This window comes from Tympanuchus pallidicinctus, unplaced genomic scaffold, assembly GCF_026119805.1.
Source record: "Tympanuchus pallidicinctus isolate F22 unplaced genomic scaffold, pur_lepc_1.0 scaffold39, whole genome shotgun sequence".
Classification (NCBI taxonomy): domain Eukaryota; kingdom Metazoa; phylum Chordata; class Aves; order Galliformes; family Phasianidae; genus Tympanuchus; species Tympanuchus pallidicinctus.
Window position 1 is genome coordinate 580,924 of NW_026294757.1, and position 21,325 is coordinate 602,248.

At 56.8% G+C, this 21,325-nt stretch overlaps 2 protein-coding genes across 5 annotated transcripts; both read left to right on the forward strand.

Moving 5' to 3' along the window:
* The first annotated feature begins 1,765 nt into the window (after positions 1 to 1,765).
* On the forward strand, positions 1,766 to 14,213 carry LOC128089142 (keratin, type I cytoskeletal 14). 4 transcript variants are annotated; one of them, XM_052700264.1, is made up of 8 exons: positions 1,766 to 4,156; positions 11,761 to 11,843; positions 12,094 to 12,250; positions 12,381 to 12,542; positions 12,620 to 12,745; positions 12,829 to 13,049; positions 13,419 to 13,468; positions 13,961 to 14,213. In XM_052700264.1, exons 1-8 carry the CDS (start codon positions 3,674 to 3,676, stop codon positions 14,056 to 14,058), a joined length of 1,380 nt encoding a protein of 459 aa, XP_052556224.1. In that variant the 5' UTR covers positions 1,766 to 3,673; the 3' UTR covers positions 14,059 to 14,213. The 4 variants fall into 4 exon arrangements, with proteins under 4 accessions (XP_052556224.1, XP_052556225.1, XP_052556222.1 ...); XM_052700265.1 differs by lacking the exons at positions 11,761 to 11,843; positions 12,094 to 12,250; positions 12,381 to 12,542; ... (2 more) ...; positions 13,419 to 13,468; positions 13,961 to 14,213 and adding exons at positions 5,157 to 5,239; positions 5,656 to 5,812; positions 5,943 to 6,104; ... (2 more) ...; positions 7,010 to 7,047; positions 7,310 to 7,510 and having other exon boundaries at positions 1,772 to 4,156; XM_052700262.1 differs by lacking the exons at positions 11,761 to 11,843; positions 12,094 to 12,250; positions 12,381 to 12,542; positions 12,620 to 12,745; positions 12,829 to 13,049 and adding exons at positions 5,157 to 5,239; positions 5,656 to 5,812; positions 5,943 to 6,104; positions 6,182 to 6,307; positions 6,391 to 6,611 and having other exon boundaries at positions 1,924 to 4,156.
* Positions 14,214 to 18,293: 4,080 nt separating this feature from the next.
* LOC128089151 (keratin, type I cytoskeletal 19-like) lies at positions 18,294 to 20,698 on the forward strand. The gene is made up of 6 exons (XM_052700277.1): positions 18,294 to 18,788; positions 19,117 to 19,199; positions 19,435 to 19,591; positions 19,683 to 19,844; positions 20,138 to 20,263; positions 20,438 to 20,698. Exons 1-6 carry the CDS (start codon positions 18,294 to 18,296, stop codon positions 20,696 to 20,698), a joined length of 1,284 nt encoding a protein of 427 aa, XP_052556237.1.
* Positions 20,699 to 21,325: the final 627 nt, after the last annotated feature.

Here is a 21,325-nt window from a genome sequence, read left to right on the forward strand (position 1 = left end):
ATAATGTGGGGAACTGCGAAGGTTGGGGGTTGCTGTGGAGATAGAGCTGAAACACTTTGTGATAGCCTGAGAGTTTGGCTCTTCTCAGACACAAAGAGCATCCTCTTGTCTGGGGCAACACAAGCTCTGTTTTGTCGTCCTGCCTTTCCCTTGCCAAGCCCTGGCCGTGCCCCTGACTGCAGCACGAAGGAATTCCCAGGAGGAGCTCTGGGCTCTGCACCAGGGAATCCCCGGCCTTGGGACGCTCAGTGCGCGGCTGCTGCCTTAAGTGTGAGCTGAGCGGGGCTGGGGCGGCACCGCAGCGCCTTCAGGGGCACCAATGGAGCACAGCAGGCTGCCAGGGCCGCATCCAGCCTGGTGTGAGCACCTCCAGCACAGAACTTCTCTGTGCCTCACCACTCTCGTGCTACAGACTTCCTTCCTTAAAGTCACCCCTGTGAGCTCCCCTCCCATCAGTTCCTCGCCCTGCTGGTCCCACTGCTGCCTGTAACTCGCTCCATCCTGCTGTCAGCACGCCGGGAGCAGAGAACAGCTGGGTGGCCTCGAGCATCACTCATTGCCCATCGCCCACCTCCCATCTCTCATTGCCAGCCCCTCTCCCAGCTCCTGCCCTCCGGCTGGACGCCCCAGGTCTACCCAGCAGGGAGTTTCCACTGCACACACACCATAAAGATTCCTTTCATGGTAACAAACCTAAGAATGCTTTTTTCCAGATAATGTATTGGAGCTGTCAGGGCATGTCCTAGCAGATGATAAAGAATCAGCAGCCGAGATAAAAAGAAAGGCAACGCATTTCACTCCACGCCTTGATGTATTTGTTACCCATCCTGGTGCTATTCAGCCCTACGGAGCGGAGCTGCCAGCAGGGCACAGCCCGTCCCTTCCACGCAGCTCTCCCTGCGCCGCGTCCTTCAGCACTTCCTACAGAGCTGTGAAGTGCTGCGAATTGCACTTAGGAGAAGCTGGCCCATAGGGGAAACACAACGATTCCTAATTAGCTCTCATTCATTACATTAAAAGCTCAATTAAGTGCTATTGTCTGAGGCAAGCGCAGCACGCTGACCCCAGCCTTTCACCGCAGCCCTCAGCACCCGGCTGCAGCTCAGCCCCATCCCACGCCGCACACCTGCGCACAGATAGCATCTGCGGCGCGCCTCTGGCTGGAACGGGCGCCGACGGCGTCTCCCGAATGTTGCGATGTATTTTTATCTCAGGGGAATTTTCCGTGGGTGTCTCAGGAGAGCCTGGGAGGCAGAATTCTTCCACCGCGAGCTGGGGAGGGCAGCGCTGCGGGCTGCGGCTGCGAGGGGATTCCGGGAGGGTCAGCCGGGGCTGCAGCGGGGTTTACGGTGGGCTGAACTTCTGTATTCCGAAGGTATCGAACGAAGGCCCCCAATTCGGGTCTTTCTGCCCATGGGGCTGTGGCAGAGTTTTGTCTCTTTGTGGCGGTTGTCACCTTCGGGTTTGGGATGCTCTGGGGGATGAGTGTGCGGGCAGAGCTGGGCGCAGGGCAGACCCCACGCCGGGGCTCGGAGCCGATGTGGGAATCGCTCCCAGCACGAAGTGTTCACTGGGAGCCGCAGTGTGAGCAAAGCCAGCACAGCTGCACGGCTCAGCGCAGGGGTGGCCGAGGAGCGCGGCTCCACACGGCGCTGTGCCACCGGCACTGCTGGGAAACGCCGACCCCCCTGTGTGCCAGAGGGCAGCGAGCCAGCAGCAGGTGAGAGCCACGCATCTGCCTGGGCTGCGGTGCGCTCCTCTGCGCTCTGCTGCTGCCAGGCCCCGTCCCCGGCTCTGAGAGGGATGTGGCACCGCCATCCCAATTTGCAGAGTGTGCAGCGTGGGGAATCAAAACACAGATCTGGAGCAAATGAACTCCAAGGCTGTTCTGCAGAGCGGAGCCTTCAGCTGGGGGTCCTGCACCGACCCCGGCCAGGCTGCTCCGTCTCACCGCCCTCTGCTGCTGTGGGACTACGCAACTCCCTGCGAAGGCCTTGAGGTGCACCACGGATGCAGCAAGGTGTTGTTGCTGTTGTGATCTTCAGGGAATAGATGAAAGGAAGGAGGCACCCCGAATTACTGAGGGCGAGGCTCTGGGAACATTTTAGCAGCTCCAAAATCAGTTAAGTTCTTTAGAATGTGAAAACAGCCAGAGGGGCCCCGGGAAGGAAGGAGATCACGGCAGAGAGAAGTACAAAAGCTGCCTAATCCCCATAACTCCGCCACTGCCTCACAGGAACCTCTGCTAAAAGCAAGAATCACTTCTCTTATCCGCAGATGACATCTCTGGAGCCAGCCAGGCCAGCAGCTTGGGTGTGCGATTTTCCACTGCATACTGCAACACCTGGCGCCGCATCACTGAAGGGATTGTTTTTTTCCAAGCAAAGAATACAACAGCGCAGTGTCTCCCTTCCCTCTTCTCTGCCGCCTTTCAGGCTAAGACCCGTCCAGCCACATTGCTACAACCACGGCACCCAGTCCCTCTGTGTTGCTGCAGGTGTGGCCCCGTCCTGCAGCTCCGGGCGGTGCTGATCAGCCCCCATTCCTGGTGCTGCAGGGCTCTGCGCTGCGCTGCTCCTGTGTGCCCCCACATGCCCCATGCGGGCAGCGCTGCCCCGATGAGTTCAGCAGTGCTGCCCCAATGAGTTCAGCAGTGCTGCCTCGCAGCAAAACACTGAGCCGTATGAGGCACAAGCACAGCTAAGGGCCGATCGAATTCTTTGCATCGGTAACCGTGCCTGATGTGTCCTGGCAGTGGTGTCTAATGCAGTTCCAGTTTATCTGACCTCATCTGCCTGAGCATCGCACCTTGCCACAGCAGTGAGACAGAGGGAATGGAACACAGGCATTCCTGATTCTACAAACATTGCGGAAGCCACAGCTGCTGCTGAAAGGCGCTGCAGGAAAGCAGTCGGGTCTGAAGCCGTGACCCAGGTGCCACCGGGAAGCAGTGAGCGTCTGCACCGTAAGTGACCGAAACCCATCGCTGTGGGGACTTTCCGACCTCTTCAGAGATTCACCCTACACCGCTGTGTCAGCAGAAACCACTGCAGTTTCTTCTCTTTTGAATTACAGGGTTCTGCCAAATGCAGTATCAGTACAAAGTACCGCCAGGTCTGTGCTTGTCCTGGATAGAGGTCCTGGCTGGAAGGTTTCCATCTGGCTTTGGCTCAGCCCTACATAAAGATAATGGATGCTCAGAGCTCCTAAGTCAGCAGCTTATGTTGGCTTCGGGCACTTTAAAAAAGCAAATAGAGAAATGTGTAGATTTCAAGGATATCAGGTGCTTGTGGACAGTGTCACAGGGGATTCACTTGTTGCTTCATGAAGCAGCGCAGGGTGGAGTTGGAGCGAGCACCTCCACGTCTCAGGTGCAATACTGAAATGCTAAAACGTAGCCCTGAGCGAGGAGCCTCCGTCCTGAATCACAGCTGTGCTGGGAATGAAAGCGGAAAGAGCAGATCCCGGTGTGCTGCAGCGATGCTGGTGGGAAGTGACAAAAGATGTGAAACAGGGGCGAGAAAAGTGATGATTCTGGAATTTGGCTGCGAGTGTCAGGGGTGACGAAAAGCAGCGGCAACGCCTCCCGCGTGGGCTATAAAGGGCTGCGGGCAGGGGAAGCGCGCACTGCTGCCTGCGCTGCCAGCCCGCCGTGCCCGGCCTCTGCCCCACCATGAGCACCACTGTCCGGCAGTTCTCCTCCTCCACCTCCCTCAAGAGCCTGGGGGGCGGCTCCAGCAGGCTGTCCTGCGGCAGGGCGGCGGGCTACCGGGCCCCCAGCGTCCACGGCGGCTCCAGCAGCTACTCCATCTCCTCCCGCATCGTCTCGGGGCTCGGCGCCGGCTATGGGGGCGGCTACTGCGGCAGCGTCGGAGGGGGCCTCGGCGGGGGCTTCGGGGCCGGCTATGGGGCCGGCTTCGGGGCCGGCTTTGGAGGCGGCTTCGGGGGCGGCGATGGCATCCTCCCGGCCGGCGAGAAGGAGACGATGCAGAACCTCAACGACCGCCTGGCCGCCTACCTGGACAAGGTGCGCGCCCTGGAGGAGGCCAACACCGACCTGGAGGTGAAGATCAGGGAGTGGTACAAGAAGCAGGGGCCCGGCCCCGAGCGCGACTACAGCCCCTACTACCGGACCATCGAGGAGCTGCGCAGCAAGGTGGGTGCGGTGGTCACACGGTGGGACACCCAGTCAGCTGTTTAGCAGACTGCTGCCTCTCATTAGCGAGCATCAACGGTGAGAGCATCTCAGATAACCTGTGTGGTGTCAGGATGGAAATTCAAAGATTTCTCAATACGGTTCTGATTGCATTCTTCTGGATGCAAATACAGATAATTTTCACTGGAAGAAACCAATGTAAAAGGAGATAATGCACAATGAAGAATTAGGGACAAGTCTGCTTTGATCATGTGCCTTTTTTTTTTTGATACTTTCAAACCAGTACTTGGGAAAGTTGTAGGTGTCTGCAAACTGCGAAGCACTGCGATGACGTTTGTAAACAGTGATGTGAGATTTGTAAACATGAAGGCAGTATTTATAAGCACTTGGTCACAGACTTTGCAAACTGTTGTTCTCTGTTCCAGGGAAGGCTGCGTGCAGCAGAGATGCAGGGATGTTGGCATGGGATGCAGGGAAACCCTTTCCTCGCTGTCTCCTTTGCACCAGAGCTAATGTCCTCCCAAACTCTGCTTCCAGTCTTCTCCCAGCATGCATTCTTTGCTCCTGTGTTTGTAATACAAACATCAGAGGCTCTAGGCACCTGTCCTCTGCAGTCTCCTCCATTTCTGCAGTCAAAAAGTCAAATCCATCCCGGGACCAAAGGGCACCAATTTTGCCATGCAGGAGCTTCCTGCTGACCTGTCGGCCTGTCAGTAGAGCTGCTGTGTGCTGGGGTGGGAGTGGTGATTCCTGCTTGACCCTTGCATAACCACCCTGTGCCCTGAGGCATGGGAACCAGTGCTGTTATCTCACATCTGACATGACTGCTGTGCTGCCTTTTGAAATACTTAGTGATAGAATGTTGGAAACTGAGGTCAGAGAGGTTTTGGAAAACCTCAGGCTGCCCCAGAACTGTCCCTGTCCCCACAGCCTCAGTGTGCATTGCTCCCTTGGGTTCTGATGCTCATCCAGTGCTTTCTTTTCATCCTCCCTCCTCCAGGTCCTGGGGGCCACCGTTGACAATGCCAACCTCCTGCTGCAGATCGACAATGCCAGGCTGACAGCCGATGACTTCAGGACCAAGTAAGTCACATCTCCTGGAAAAAGGGAACAAGGTCTGCAGAGGTGTTTGATGAAAAGTGGGAAAAAATTCCCATGCCAGACCCAGAAAGGCAGCTTGGAAACAAAGCCTTCAAAATGAAGATGTGATTTCCAAAGCAGCCAGTTACCTAAATCCTGTCGGCACTCCATACCTTCACTATTGCTTGTGTGAGACTGAGCTTCTGCTATGCCTTCACCTTCCCTCCATGCAGCTCAGCAAAGCCCAGAGCAGCACTAAGGCCCAGTAATGAAAAGGCAAGGCTGTGTTGAGGGCTCAAGTGACACTGCTTTGCCAGCCGTGACACTGTGCACAGGGCACGATGTGAGCAGCAGCCACGGGGTTCTGCCCCGACCGGATGCGATCTCAGCATCCTTTGTCTCTGCTGTTGTGTCGCCAGGTTTGAGACGGAGCAGGCCCTGCGCCTGAGCGTGGAGGCCGACATCAACGGGCTGCGCAGGGTGCTGGACGAGCTGACCCTGTCCAGGGCCGACCTGGAGATGCAGATCGAGAACCTGAAGGAGGAGCTGGCCTACCTGAAGAAGAACCACGAGGAGGTGAGCGCAGCGCCGGCACCCAGTGGGGCTGTAAGGTGCAGCCGGGCAGAGGGGGTCAGGCACGGGGCGCGGGGCCGTCCGCAAGCAGGGCTGTCGCTGCTGTGTGTGTCACGCATTTCCTTTTGCCCAGGAAATGAACGCGCTGCGCGGACAGGTGGGAGGAGAGATCAGCGTGGAGATGGACGCGGCTCCCGGCATCGACCTCACCAAGATCCTGGCCGAGATGCGGGAGCAGTACGAGAGCCTGGCAGAGAAGAACCGCAGGGACGCCGAGCAGTGGTTCTTCAGCAAGGTGAGCTCGACGCCTGCGGCTGCACGGCCACGGCTGCGCCCACGCCGCGCTGTGACGTGCGGCTCGGCTTCTTGCAGACGGAGGAGCTGAACCGCGAGGTGGCCATCAACACGGAGCAGCTGCAGAGCGGCAAGACGGAGATCACGGAGCTGCGCCGCACCATCCAGAGCCTGGAGATCGACCTGCAGTCCCAGCTCAGCACGGTATGCGGGGCCGCTGCCTGCCGGCGTGGGGATGGGGCCCTTCCCCGCCACCCCCCTAAGCCCGTCCTCTCCTCCGCACGCAGAAAGCGGCACTGGAGGGCACCCTGGCCGACACCGAGGCGCGCTACGGCACCCAGCTGGCCCAGCTGCAGGCGCTGATCACCAGCGTGGAGGAGCAGCTGGCCGAGCTGCGCTGCGACATGGAGCGCCAGAACCACGAGTACCGGGTGCTGCTGGACGTCAAGAGCCGCCTGGAGCAGGAGATCGCCACGTACCGCCGGCTGCTGGAGGGCGAGGACGCCCAGTGCGTGGGGTTTCGGCAGCACAGTGGGAGGCGATGGGATGTGTGAAGGGGCAGTGAAGCTCTGTGCTCCCTGTGCCCATGCCATGATGCTGAGCATGCAGCGGGGGTCCCTTTTTGCTGCTGCTCCTACACAGTTGGGGTCCCGCAGTGCTGTGCGCCTCAGGACAGGCAGCAGGCATTGCTGGGAATGGACTGCCATCTTGCCCCAGTCCCCAGCACACACCACCCCAGCACTGTCTTCTCTGAACATAACATAGTTCCTGAATATATAACGTTTCCTGAAGGCCTAATAAGCATATTCTGGTACAAAAAGAGAAGGCAGGGCTTTAAATAATGGTTTTGTCTCAGTGTCTGCTCTCTTTTTTCCATTTTTGACCTTATTTCATTTCCCCCTGCAGCATGACCTCCCACTACGCCTCGCAGCCCGTGAAAGAAGGTGAGGACCCCTCAGGTCTGAAGCACAGAATGCACTCACAGCACCTTCCTGCCACAGTCCCATGCTCTCTAACTTAATGCAATTACTATTTCATGACATTTTCAAAGTGTGAATTGGCAGGAATTGTTCTCCTAATATACCAAAAACATGTTCTAGACGGTTATCAGTGCAGAGCAACTGTAATAACAGTTGTTAAGGTGTGGGTAAGAGCAAACCTGTGGCACAGCACTGCCATACAGAACAGTTCCTTCTCCCCTCGCAGGGCCCGTGACCACACGCCAGATCCGCACCATCTTCGAGGAGGTGCAGGACGGGAAGGTGATCTCCTCCCGTGAGCAGGTCACACAGGCTGCGCTCTGAGCGCTCCACAGCTTCGCTTCGTGCTGCACCGCTGCAGCCCATTCCCTTTCTCTAAGCAGTGTGCTGAGTGTGGGCATCAAATAAAGCTTTTGGCATTTGTGCACACCCGTGTCTCGTCTCACTGCTTGGCCGGGCCTCTCATTTATTCACCTGCTGGACAAGGGGCTCTGGTGAGCACCCTGTGCAGTGCAGCCCGGGCAGTGGGGGGATGTCAGGGGGGGGTTGGGCTGCAGGGGGTGATGCTCCTCTGGAAATACGGAGTCCCAAGGGGCACAGCCCCTGCAGGTGGGTGAGGGCCCTCCTGCGAGGCGCTGCCCGCAGCCCTGTCTGTTCCTGGAAAGCAGCTCAGACACATTCTTGGCTGCATTCTGCCACATGACCTCATAATTCACAGAATCACAGAGATGACTCAGGAATGTGCTATTCAGTGTATGTAAGAACAGAGCCGGCTGCACAGTTTTAAGACCCCTTTCAACAAGCATCTATGGGGAGATGAGACAGCTCTGATTTACCAAAGCACTGAGGGATGCCACTGTGCAGCCTGCAGGGCTGCCCTGCACTGGCTGGGTTCGGTGCGGCTGCAGCAGGGGGTGCCACAGACACAGCCCCACTCACCGCCCCACAAGGATCCCAACTGCCCCCTGGCAGAGCACTGCCAGAGGAGCTGCACGTCGATCCATCCCTGCGCTCTACTTTTCTCCCAGAAAAGCGAGGCACGTCCCTGCAGCTACAGGAACAGCAAACAATGGCTTGCTAACAAAATCCCATTTTAATTACACCCGTGACTGCAAATTGTGAGGTAGGTGTGGAAAGCAGATGTCGGCTGTCCCACCTCAAGCAGCAATAAGCAGCGCTGACCCTGCAGAGCTGTGCAGCAGGAGGCAGCTCCAGGCACGCCTGGCTGTGCGCTTGGGCTCCAAAAGGCGCTCTGACTTCTCCAGCGATGAATTCCTCTGATACAAAAGACCACTTGGGAAACAGAAATGAAGGTGTAGCTTTGCAACCTTTTATGGAAGCTCTGTAGAGGAATTTGATCTCTTATGAGCCCACTGAAGTCGTGTGGTTCCAGGACAGATGAGGGAGATGCGCTCTGGTCCTGCAGTTCTGGCTCCCAGGTCTGCTGTAGTCGGAGCTGCTTCTTTCACCTCTGCTTTCCTCCTGCAGTTGGACAGAAGTGCACACCTGAACAGCAGTGTTCTGCAATGAAACTGCTGTGACACCACAGAATGGGCATTTTGGGGTCAGACATATGTAAGAAATGGGCTCCAGTGTGCATGGGAATCTGAGTTGTTAATAGTTGGCCTTTCCTTCAAAGGAGAGCGCGATGCAAACAGCACACAGTCATTGCGGCTGTGTGTGATGGAGATCATGTTAAAAATGTTTTAGAATTGTTAATTTGTTGTCTTACATCTTAATTAGCAGCTCATCATTTTAATTGCTGCCGTGTGGCAGTATCAAAGCATCACAGATATTTGAGCTGTGTGTGCTCTGATGGCACTCGCAGCGGTTAAACGAGAGATGAAAGAAAGGCAATTCCATGCAAAGAAAGCTGTGCTGGGACAGGCACACAGCGGGCACGGCGGAGCTGCTCTCCTGGAGGGCTCTGCTGGTCAACACGAGGCTCTGCAGGAACTCCTGGTGTCACTGAGTACCGATGGCAATGGGGAGGGATGTGCTCCTTGGGGCCGCGTCGCTGCCCCTCACTGCCCCCATACTGTGTCCAGTCCCAAGGAATGGGAGTCCAAGGGAACACTTCACCCCCCCCCCCCCCATGCTGCTTTCCTCACACAGGAGAAGGAATTGCATCACCCAGAGCCACTCAGCAATGTACCTTTGCTGCTTGTTTCCAAACTCTCCCCCCATCATTGGCAGATGATCTAAGGAACACTTGGCTGTTGGAAGGGGCTGTCGGGGCCTGTCGGGGAGCAGTCAGACAGCTCACCGTGCACACACATGAGAAATTCCTGCTCCTCCACACCCTGCACCACCGCCAGTGCCGCTCCGCTCTGTGACGCACGCGGCAGCAGCGCAGCCGGGCAGCAGCGCCCTGAGCCCCCCGCCCTGGGGCAGCGCACTGCGTGCCCACCGAGCCCTGCTGGCACTGGGCTGCCAGCTGCAGTCCCACACGGCTCCGTCCTCCCCGGTCACAGCAGCTTGGAGCATTCACACAAAGAGCAGCTTCACCACAAGCCGCTGCCAGCTGTGAGCTCCCTACAGCACACAGGGACCTGTAGCTCTTCTCCCTATGACCTTCAACTGCTGGATGCTGTTCTGCAGTTTCTCCTGGAGAATCTCATGCTTTTTAAGTTACTCCAGCTCACAGCCATCCCCTGCCCTTCTGGAGCACTTGCTAGGCTCCTGCTTAGAGCACTTGCTAGGTTCCTCCTCAATGCCTTTCCATATTCCGTCCCTCCTGGGTGGTCTCTGAAGTGAAGAATTAAACAAGCCCCGAAGGATGAACTCCTTTTAATGCCAGAGAAAAGCCCACCCGCAGATAAGAGAGGAGAGCTACACCTCTGCTGGCTGCCCAGCTCTCCAGCCCCAGACACAGCACTGCGCTGCGCGCCTGCACGGCTGCTGCCCCATGGCACCGCTGTGTGCATGGACAGAGGGGCTGAGCTGCTGGGGCAGATGCAGCAGAAGAGCTGCTGAATTCCTCCACTTAAACACCGCCTGGATAGATCCATTTCACAGGTAGCGCTACAAAGGAATATTAAAATGTAGCCCTGAGCAAGGAGCCTCCTCCTTTGAATCACACCTGACTATTTACTTGGAAACGGAAGAAGCATAAAAACGCCCTTCGTGAGATAAGAGCTTTCGAGTGAAATATGACAAAAAGCGTGAACAGAACAAAGGAAAAATGACGAATCTGGAAGTTGGCTCAGATTTTGGGAGTGATGAAAATCTTCGGGAATGCATCAGAAAAAAAAAAAGCAGCGGCAACGCCTCCCGCGTGGGCTATAAAGGGCTGCGGGCAGGGGAAGCGCGCACTGCTGCCTGCGCTGCCAGCCCGCCGTGCCCGGCCTCTGCCCCACCATGAGCACCACTGTCCGGCAGTTCTCCTCCTCCACCTCCCTCAAGAGCCTGGGGGGCGGCTCCAGCAGGCTGTCCTGCGGCCGGGCGGCGGGCTACCGGGCCCCCAGCGTCCACGGCGGCTCCAGCAGCTACTCCATCTCCTCCCGCATCGTCTCGGGGCTCGGCGCCGGCTATGGGGGCGGCTACTGCGGCAGCGTCGGAGGGGGCCTCGGCGGGGGCTTCGGGGCCGGCTATGGGGCCGGCTATGGGGCCGGCTTCGGGGCAGGCTTTGGAGGCGGCTTCGGGGGCGGCGATGGCATCCTCCCGGCCGGCGAGAAGGAGACGATGCAGAACCTCAACGACCGCCTGGCCGCCTACCTGGACAAGGTGCGCGCCCTGGAGGAGGCCAACACCGACCTGGAGGTGAAGATCAGGGAGTGGTACAAGAAGCAGGGGCCCGGCCCCGAGCGCGACTACAGCCCCTACTACCGGACCATCGAGGAGCTGCGCAGCAAGGTGGGTGCGGTGAAAATCAAAGTCCTCATTAACGTCACTTTTTAATAGATTAAATGGCAAGTTATTGGTCTGAAATGGGAAAACAGAGTGCCATGCCTGGAAATAAGTGCTGAGCGCTCTGCAGTCGGGGGCACACGGTGGCCTTGGCACTGCTTGCTGCTGAAGGTGACATGCAGTGATGTTAAAGCCAGATCCTGCAGTTTCTAGCTTGGTTCAAGGCTGTGGATAGAAGTTAACAAAGAAAGGAATGGTTGATGGGATGCTTGTTCTTCGGGAGGTGCAAACACGAGAGCAAGGAAAAACCACGGGGAACCCAGCCATGGGGAGTGGTGGTTCAGAGGTTCTTTGGGCAGATCCTTCCTTCCCCTTTGCAGCTGGGAAGCAAAGACATCCAGATTTGCACCTGGATTCCTTCTGGATATCCCCTGGAGCATCACAACTCACTGCGAGCATTTTATTAGCTTGTGGCTACAGAAATTACTGCTCATTAAATGGCCAATCCTTCTCAAAATCCCAGAACAAATATTTGGGTGTAATTATGACAGCCATTTGGGCGCCGTTGCTCCTCCTCAGCTCCTTTTCCTCCCAGTTGGGCTCTTTGCAGTGCCTGCGGTGCCATGGGCACGCTGCAACCCGCATGGGCAAGTGCTGCCAGGCAGCGTGCAGCTCAGCATCACACTCTCTGCAGAGTCCTTGTGCAAGGCCAAGCTGAGGGGCAGGAGATGGGTGCTGCTCTGGTCCTCTCACAAGATCTCCGCCAGCAGCATGCAACATTTTGTGTAATGACTTTTTCACTCCCTTTTCTGCTTTTTCTTGGCCTAGATTCTTGCTGCAACTGTTGAGAATGCCAACATTGTCCTGCAGATTGACAATGCCAGGCTGGCAGCCGATGACTTCAGGACCAAGTAAGTGCAAAGCTCTCAGGGAAACAAAGGCACAGGGCAGCATGCTCCACGCTGTGCTGTATGCACCTGGAGCTGCCCCACAGCTCCTGCTGCCTGCTGGTGGCCACGGGGTCCAGACAGTCCTGCACTGCAAAGTGCTGTGCATGCATCCCTGATGTGAGGTGCGGGCAAACATACACAAACTGGGGCAGGGAAGAGAAAAAGACTGCTATCAGCTGGACCCAAACTGAGACTGTGTGCATGTCGCCAGGTTTGAGACGGAGCAGGCCCTGCGCATGAGCGTGGAGGCCGACATCAACGGGCTGCGCAGGGTGCTGGACGAGCTGACCCTGTCCAGGGCCGACCTGGAGATGCAGATCGAGAACCTGAAGGAGGAGCTGGCCTACCTGAAGAAGAACCATGAGGAGGTGAGCGCAGCGCCGGCACCCAGTGGGGCTGTAAGGTGCAGCCGGGCAGAGGGGGTCAGGCACGGGGCGCGGGGCCGTCCCCAAGCAGGGCTGTCGCTGCTGTGTGTGTCACGCATTTCCTTTTGCCCAGGAAATGAACGCGCTGCGCGGACAGGTGGGAGGAGAGATCAGCGTGGAGATGGACGCGGCTCCCGGCATCGACCTCACCAAGATCCTGGCCGAGATGCGGGAGCAGTACGAGAGCCTGGCAGAGAAGAACCGCAGGGACGCCGAGCAGTGGTTCTTCAGCAAGGTGAGCTCGACGCCTGCGGCTGCACGGCCACGGCTGCGCCCACGCCGCGCTGTGACGTGCGGCTCGGCTTCTTGCAGACGGAGGAGCTGAACCGCGAGGTGGCCATCAACACGGAGCAGCTGCAGAGCGGCAAGACGGAGATCACGGAGCTGCGCCGCACCATCCAGAGCCTGGAGATCGACCTGCAGTCCCAGCTCAGCACGGTATGCGGGGCCGCTGCCTGCCGGCGTGGGGATGGGGCCCTTCCCCGCCGCCCCCCTGAGCCCGTCCTCTCCTCCGCACGCAGAAAGCGGCACTGGAGGGCACCCTGGCCGACACCGAGGCGCGCTACGGCACCCAGCTGGCCCAGCTGCAGGCGCTGATCACCAGCGTGGAGGAGCAGCTGGCCGAGCTGCGCTGCGACATGGAGCGCCAGAACCACGAGTACCGGGTGCTGCTGGACGTCAAGAGCCGCCTGGAGCAGGAGATCGCCACGTACCGCCGGCTGCTGGAGGGCGAGGATGCCCAGTGCGTGGGGTTTGCATGGGCGGTGCGGTGGGAAGGGCTGGTGGGGGTCCCTAATGTGCTGCTTGGGGAGTCATCCTGATTGCAGCCTTCAGGCCTCCTCATTCTTTGCATTCCAACCACAGTTACCCAAAGGTTCCTTTCCCGATTGCTGCCTGTGGAGGCGTGCTCTGTATCAGTGCTCCCTGCTGCAAGGAGCGGTTGTCCCTCAGCCTGCAGGGGCACCCAGTGCAACAGATGTTATAGAATCATAGAATCATAGAATTATAGTTCCTACGACTTTTCTGCTTTCCTCTCTTGTCTGCATACAGTGCTGATGAAACAACAAGAGTTTCTCCCTAACTTCCCTTTTGTTTTCTCCTCTTCTTGCAGTATCTCTTCCCAGTACTCCTCTGCAATGTCCTCACACTCTGGCAGAGACGGTAAGAATGCATCTTGTTCCACATGCCCATGGCACACAGCTTTGAGATTCCTCTCAGAGCAGCTGCCAAAGTGATGCAGGGAAGGGCAGCCCCCAGGGTGTTGCTGATTGAGGCAGTGGCAGAGGCAGGATAGCATGGGAGCACCCCATAAAAAGCAACCACAAGGAGAAGCTATAAGGGTGGGAGATGCCGCACATTCCTTTATCCTAGGGGTGCTTCACAGCAGACAAACCTTGTAGCTGAGCAGCCAATGTCCCCACACGGCACAGAGACAAAGAACTGAACCACCTTGAAGTCGTGGAGTGGCCCCTTTGTGTTCCTGAGCCTTCCCATCAGCCGGGCACTTCCCTCTTCCCGGCCAGTGCAGGGCTGTCCCAGGCTGTGTGCTCTGATACCCCACAGACTTTCCCATGTCTTTCTCCAGCCCATGTGGCACCAGACGGTCTTAAGGAATTTCTTTCCTTTCCCATCCCTCTCTGCCTCTCCCTACAGCCATTACATCCTCGCGCCAGGTGCGCACCATCGTGGAGGAGGTGCAGGACGGGAAGGTGGTCTCATCCCGTGAGCAGGTGGCACTCACCACACGCTAGTGGGACCCACAGCAGCCCCAGGCTCTGCCAATGGAGCTCAGAGGCACACAGCTGGCTTCGCCCCTCTGCTTCTCGCCCGATGTCCCCTAACCACGTGCAGCTGCCATCGTGCACTCTGTACACATTTAATAAAGCTTTGTTTTCCATTCACGCAACTGCAGACTTGTCTGTCACTGACACAGGAGCTCTCAAAGCTGAGGGGCTGGGCACTCATGGCAGGGAAGTTCCAGAAATCCACAGCTGGGAGCATGGGAGGAGACGTGCGTGCCTGGAGCAGCAGGAGCCCAGGCAGCTTGTTTGTGGAACTCAGTGCTGATGGGTGCAGGAACTGAGATGTGACCTGGTCATGTTGATGTGAGAAAAAGGCAATGATGTTTTCAGACAGAGTGCCAAATGAGAGCAGACTGAAGCCAGCAAACACAAACCTGTGCTCTCTGACGTTCACTATCAGGAGGAGCTGCTCCCTCCTGCAGGAGGAACCCAGAGAGCTCAGCAGGACCGTGGCTGCCACGTGCACTGCACACAGACACGAGCACAGCATCAGCTGGCAAACCTCATCCAAATGTTCCTCCCGCCTCATTTGACTGCCTTAAAATCACACTGTTATGCACATTGCACCAAGACTTTACACAGGTATATTAATGTTGCCGATGGCTGCATTTAATACCTCTACAATAACCACTGCTTAATCTGCAGGGGATGAGCAGCCGTCACTCTGACACCCAGCAGATCCCTGCTAAATCCTTCCTGCAGCATCCCAGCACCAGGGCACTGAGGCAGGGTGGGAGGGCTCCTGCCTGCCAGTACTGGAGCTGCCGGGTCGGGCACATCGTGATGGGCACAGGATGGAGGGGGCTCAGGGGGGCGGGCTGCAGGGCCTGCTGCCATCACTGAGTGCGATCGCTCAGCAATTGCAGAAGATAGGAAGTGAAACACCAACCAGAGGGCAGAGTTCACCGTGCCGCGCTCTGCCAGAACTGCAGGCCTTGCAGCAGTAGGGAACCATCCGGCCTCGTGAGCTACGCCTGTCTCTAAATAAAATACAGATAAAGGAAAACAAACTTCAGCGTCAGGTTGCCTTCACAGCAACGGACAAGGGCGCAGGGTGAAATCCGGAGTTATCTGAAAATGTTTTTTGCCATTGGAAGACAGTGATTTTATCTCAGGTGTGCATGTTGGCAGCTACTGAACTCTTGAGCTCCCTGCAGAACGCCCCATGTGTGCCAAAGACAGAAAGGAGTCCTGCAAAAATACAGCCACTGCAGATTGAATGTAAGTGGAAGGCTACAGGAGCGGCCAGCCAGGACAGCCCTGCTGCCCACCCTGGCAGCCCATCTGTGCCACTGACCCCCAGCACCAGAGCCTCCCATCCACAGCAAGGCCCAGCCTGAGCACCTGGAGTTGCTGGGGGCAGCTGGGAGCCCAGGTCTGTAGAAAATCCTTTTGGTTTCCTTGGGAGGACTGCACCAGGCACGGTTCTATTTATCCATGCATATATGCTTTAGTAAAAAGGTTTAAATTCAGCATAGGGCTCTGCAAACCCTGTGATCACAAAGATGAAAGCCTGTGCTCAGCACACATAACTGCTGTGCTATATTACAGCCATCTCACAGAAGGAAAATACCACCTACAGTTCACATCTGCGAAATGCGCACGGATTGCCACATCCACGAGACAGACACGCTGCTCAGGAGTGTTCCACATTTCCTGCAGGACGCCAGAGCAGGAAAAGCAGCGACTGAATTCAGCGAGGAATTCAGATGTAAGTCCTCAGCAAGCAATGGCAAAACTTGGATGGACAGCGAAACAAAAAATGGAAACAGGAATTGAAAGATATTCCATGAGGAGAGACACCGAGAGACAGGAAGGACGTGCCGGCGTCAGACTGAGTGCAAATGACAGAAGCTCACACAGCGACTGGCCTCTGCCCCAGCACTGTGCCCCAGCACGCAGGCTCTGTGTTTGCAGTGCATGTTTCACCCTTGGGAAGGAGAGCTGCTACTGCAATAACTGCCATTGCTGTTCCATCCCACGGAGCATCAAACTGAAACCCAGAGAACTGCAGGAGTGCCCGCAGTGACTCACAGTGCTGTGCTCAGAGCACTGCAGCCCTGATGTCCCTGTGAGCTGCAGGGCTCGGGCAGCAGCTCCTCCTGGGCAGCTTCACAGACAGCTGAGTCAACATTTAGATAAGAGAGCACCTGTAAGCAGCAGCACAAGGATTCTGCATGGGTGAAACTGTCTTAAAGCACTCCGAGATCACAGAGGGCTCCTCCCAGGGGAGATCCAGTCCTGCCTTCTCATTTTCCTCACTCATTTGAGCCTGGTTGTTCCTTGGGGCAAAACAGCCCTTGGGAGTGACGGCGGGTGCCTGCCCCCTTTGGAACGTGGGGCACTGGGACGCCACGGGAAGCCAAAGCACAATTCCTTTCTTTCTAATTTTTTAACAAAATTAAGTGGGAGCAGAGCCCTTACCCAGGGGAGGCCTTTCCATCCTCATTTCTTCTTGAAGCAGTAATGTTTCCTCATCGGTCCTGCACGGCGGGCTGCAGAGTGCCAGTGGAGGTGCACACACACACACACACACACATGTATACACACACACACATGTATACACACACACACACACACATGTACACACACACACACACATGTATACACACACACACACACACACATGTACACACACACACACACACACTCCATGTGCTGGGCACACGCTGCTGCCCAGGGATGGTGAGGTTCCCACTGCAGATCACTGCAACCAGCTGGGGAGCACTTCCAGCACACACATGGAGAGCATCGTTATCAGACTGCTTCATCAAAAATGAAAATCTCTTTTAGTAAAATAAAGATGGCAGCTGCTGGCATGCCTTGAGGTGTGGCCTGGTGTAGATGCACGTCAAAGCTTCCCATTATGGAAAGGAAAAACACCGCTGTGAAGAACACACAAATTGCGCTGACATCCCCTGCAATCACGAGTGAAATACCTCTCCACAGAAGCTGTAGTATTCATCATTAGCTACAGAGACCTACAGCTACGTCTGAAGTTCAAAATGGACGCACACAACCCACACCACATGTAAGGTTTTCTGGATTTGCAGTGCCAGGATAAAGCCAAGGCTAATGAACCTGGCTGAATGGCACGGCAATGCCCCAAAGCCGGCGGGCGCGTCCTTCGGGTGACAGGTCTGGGTGAGCTGGACTCCAGAGACGATGCTGAAGAGCAGCTATGTGACAGACACCACTTGGCTGCACTAATATTATTAACAAAATGAGAAATCCGGATGACAAAGCATTGTAATTATCTCTCCTGTCCCTCAATTCAGCATCCCTAGACTGAAAATATGTTGAATATCCTTTTTCTTTTGTAGTCTCTTTGACACGCTTCCCCCAGACTGTGCTTGGAGGAGCTCCGTGGTGCTGCCAGGATTGGCGTCAGACTGCTCCCAAAATTCTCCACGCTTCTATTGTAGAAATGCAGTGCACCATCTCCTGTGGCTGTCCTCTCCTGGCAGCGAATAGCCATAGCTAAGGAAGAAAAGGAAATATCCTTATCTCTTTTACTTTAGGAAAATATCTGCATGTTTTGTCTGCCTTCTAAAGCAGCAGAACACATACCCTGTGTCCCTCCTCTGGAAGGGGATGTCATGGTGCATGCTGGAGGAAGGAAAACAGCAAGCCATCACCTCTCAAGCTCTATATATTCTGTGCACTCCATTTCCACGGTGAAATGCCAGGGGCCCTGGCGGGACCTCACTCCACTGCTGCCGCCCAGGGGGTCCCCCCCCATCCTCTGGGGCAGCTGCACCCCGAGGGGATCGAGCAGGCTCTGCCGGGTGGTGGCACCAGGCCACAGCAATCCCCTCCAGCAGGACTCGCCCCCCCATGGGTAATTGCTGTTTCGCTCCCCAGGCACTCTCAGTTATCGTCGCTGTTTGTGTCACTGTTGTTTGGTTGTCATCACAAGTCAGACCTGATGATTCAGGAAGTCACATTTTTGATGTAGTTTTTAAACACGCTTCTATTAACCAAAGCATCTTTCTGTTGTGGGATCGCTGGAGACAAACGCCCATAGGGAAATATTCCAGGCACAGAACTACCAGGTCGGGAGGAGGAAGAACAAACAGCGCTTCTCCAGCGGCAACATCCACGGGGCGGTATAAATAGGGAGCAGTGGGGCCAGAGGCCGGCAGCAGCTCCTGCACCGCCCGCGCAGCTCGCGCGGCTGCACCATGAGCTGCGCCCGGCAGTGCGGCACCTGGGGCAGCGCGGGCAGCCGGGCGGGCACCATGCAGGGCTCCTCTGCCTCCCCAGGACGGCACGCAGCCTTCGAGCTCGCGGCAGCAGCCGGGGGTTTCTCTGGTGGCAGTTTGGGCGAGGGACTGCTTGGGCAGCAGCTGGGTGTCGGCAGCATGAGCGGGGGCAGCTTCGGAGCCACCCAGCGGGCCTGTTCCACCCTCGGGTTCAGCACGGGGGGCATGTGTGCGCGCGGCGTCGGAGGTTTCGGCAGGGCCGGTGAGGGGATCCTGTTTGCCAACAATGAGAAGGCGACGATGCAGAACCTCAATGACCGCCTGGCCTCCTACCTGGACAAAGTGCGGCTGCTGGAGAGCGAGAATGCCGAGCTGGAGTGCCGCATCCGGGAGTGGTACGCCAAGGTGGGCCCCAGCTGTGAGCCGCGGGACTACAGCTGCTTCCACAAGGAGATTGAAGACCTTCAGAACCAGGTAAAGCATCTCAAGAAATGTCCCACACTTCTTTGGGCCTCGCTTTCACATGTGGACAGATCGATGCCTGGCGGCAGCCTGCAGCAGCAGGAGGTAGCAGCTGACATTCAGCGATCAGAATGCAGCAGCTGCGCTCACAGACAGCTGATGCTCCTGCAGCCCGCCATGCAGGCTCCCTGCTGTAGCGCATTTAACTGACTAATAACCCCCAAACATGAAACCATTAGAAAATAACCATGTTGCAGTGCTCCGGGTTGACAACTCCTGCAGGCCTCCTGCAGCTGGCAGAACCTGTCAGCCCAAATCTCTCCCTGTGCTTTCTTTCTAGATCCTGTGTGCAGCCATGGAGACCAACAAAATCCTTCTGAACATCGACAACAGTCGGATGACGGCTGATGATTTCCGAGCCAAGTGAGCCCTGGGCTGGGTGGGGGGTAAGGGAAGGAAGGTGTGGGCACTGAGGTGGTGTGGGGCTGAAACCTGCCAGCCCTGCTGCTGTATTAAAGCACAGACCTCTGTGCAAGGCAATGCCCGCAGCATCACGTGCCTGAAACAAGAGAATTTGGTCCTAATTTCGTCCCTCACACTCAGTTCAAGCACTTGCAGTGCTTTGCTGGCATGTTGAGTTCCTGTTCCTGTGCCTAAGGTATGAGACTGAGTGCAGCCTCCGGCAGAATGTGGACGCGGACATCTGCAATCTGCGCCCTGTGCTGGACCAGCTGGCCAGCTGCAAGGCTGACCTGCAGCTGCAGTGTGAGGCCGTGACCGAGGAGATGTGCTGCCTCAGGGCGAACCATGAGGAGGTCAGACACCCCTCACCCTAAAGAAATCTGTGGGAAGAAGGGCACTTCCCCCAGGTGGGAACATGACCATCCCGGTGTGTGCTGTCTGCAGGAAATGAGCTGCCTGAGGAAGCAAGCGACCGGAGATGTGAGCGTGGAAGTCAACGCCTGTCCCGGCCCAGACCTGAGGAAGATCCTGGAGGAGCTGCGCTGTCAGTATGAGACGTTGATGGAGCGCAACCGCAAGGAGACGGAGCAGTGGTTTGCCTGCAAGGTACGGTGCGGTGTGCGGCTCTGCCCTCTGCCTGCTGAGGGAGAAGTGAGAGATCAGTGCTTCTCCACTTCCTGGCAGTGTCTGGACAACAGCAGTTCCAGCGAGGAGAAACTCAGTCCGGTTCCACAGCCCCATTGCAGCACTCTTCTGCTGGTGGCTGAGGAGCTGCAGAGCTGCGGGGTCATGGGGCATGTGGGGCCTGGGCTGGGAACACGTGGGGGCTGCAGCACAAGCGGACGTCTGGGGCTGTGGGGTGGGGTGGGCAGGGGACACAGCGCTCCTTCTGACCTCAGGTGGAAGAGGTGAACCTGGAGGTCATCACCAGCAGCCAGGAGATAGAGTCGAGCAACAAACAGGTCACGGAGCTGAGACGCCAGCTGCAGGGCCTGGAGATCAACGTGCAAGCCCAACTGACCATGGTGAGTGACGCACAGTTCTGTTTCAGCCACCAGCTCCCTGCAGAGAGCTGCAGGAGCAGAACCACGTGGATGGCTACACTGGGACAGCTCTGCAGTGGGATCCCTTGATAAGAAGTCCAGGCTGCCTGTGACAGCGATGTAATCCATCCTCCTTTTTGTTGCTTCCACACTCAGAAAGAAAACCTGGAGTCCTCTCTGGCTGAGACAGAATGCCGCTACAACAAATACCTCACTGAGCTGCAGAGCCAGATCTCCTGCGTGGAGCAGCGGCTGGCAGAGATCCGGGCGGAGATGGAGTGCCAGAACCAGGAGTACAAGAGCCTGCTGGACGTCAAGTGCCGCCTGGAGCAGGAGATCCACACCTACCGCTGCCTGCTGGAGGGCGGGCAGCAGGACATCATGTATGCAGGCTGCAGGCAGAGCCGGGCACAGTGACATCCCTGGGCCGTCACTCACAGGGATATGAAAACCTGAGATACAAGCGGTAAAAGAACACAGTGGTGAGGAACCAGCAGAGCCCTGCTTCCAGCCAGGGCTGGGAAGCCAACCGTGAGGAGCTGAGCGTTTGGCTCTGACCAACGTCCGACCGTGAGCTCCTTCTCTCCCTGGGAAGGGGGTCAGCCTGCGCCAGCCCTGCCCTGCGCTGCGGGGCGGCTCCTGCTGAGCTGGGGAAGGTGCTTCGTGACAGCTGTCATTTAGCTGAGTCCTGCTGGCTCTGCACTGATAGACAGGATTAGGGACGGGCAGTTAAATTCCCTGAAACAATAAATTATCTGAACGTTTTCAGTTTCACACGACAATTTTAATTATGGTTTGGGGAAATTTAATTTGTATGCAAAGCAGCTGGCTCTTCCCTCCTTTCCATGCACTGAGATTTTGAAACAGAGAGGCGCTGTCTGAGCCTCCAGTGCCCCGCAGGTGGAGGTGTTTTAATGGGGGTATCCCAAAGAGGGCTCTCCAGTCCCATGTGAGCTACACGAAGCGTCAGCTCTCATTCCCAAAGCTCAGCTGCTGCAGTGTGTGAACAGCACTGTTACAAGTGATGGAGTCACTGTCCCTGGA

What these genes read in the sequence shown, in the direction of transcription:
- LOC128089151 (XM_052700277.1), top strand. Translation starts at nt 18,294, where the DNA reads ATGAGCTGCGCCCGGCAGTGCGGCACCTGGGGCAGCGCGGGCAGCCGG. An exon ending in TTGAAGACCTTCAGAACCAG is followed by an intron (nt 18,789 to 19,116) that starts GTAAAGCATCTC and finishes CTTTCTTTCTAG; the next exon opens with ATCCTGTGTGCAGCCATGGA. An exon ending in GCTGATGATTTCCGAGCCAA is followed by an intron (nt 19,200 to 19,434) that starts GTGAGCCCTGGG and finishes CCTGTGCCTAAG; the next exon opens with GTATGAGACTGAGTGCAGCC.
- LOC128089142 (XM_052700261.1), top strand. Translation starts at nt 10,444, where the DNA reads ATGAGCACCACTGTCCGGCAGTTCTCCTCCTCCACCTCCCTCAAGAGC. An exon ending in TCGAGGAGCTGCGCAGCAAG is followed by an intron (nt 10,939 to 11,760) that starts GTGGGTGCGGTG and finishes TTCTTGGCCTAG; the next exon opens with ATTCTTGCTGCAACTGTTGA. An exon ending in GCCGATGACTTCAGGACCAA is followed by an intron (nt 11,844 to 12,093) that starts GTAAGTGCAAAG and finishes GCATGTCGCCAG; the next exon opens with GTTTGAGACGGAGCAGGCCC.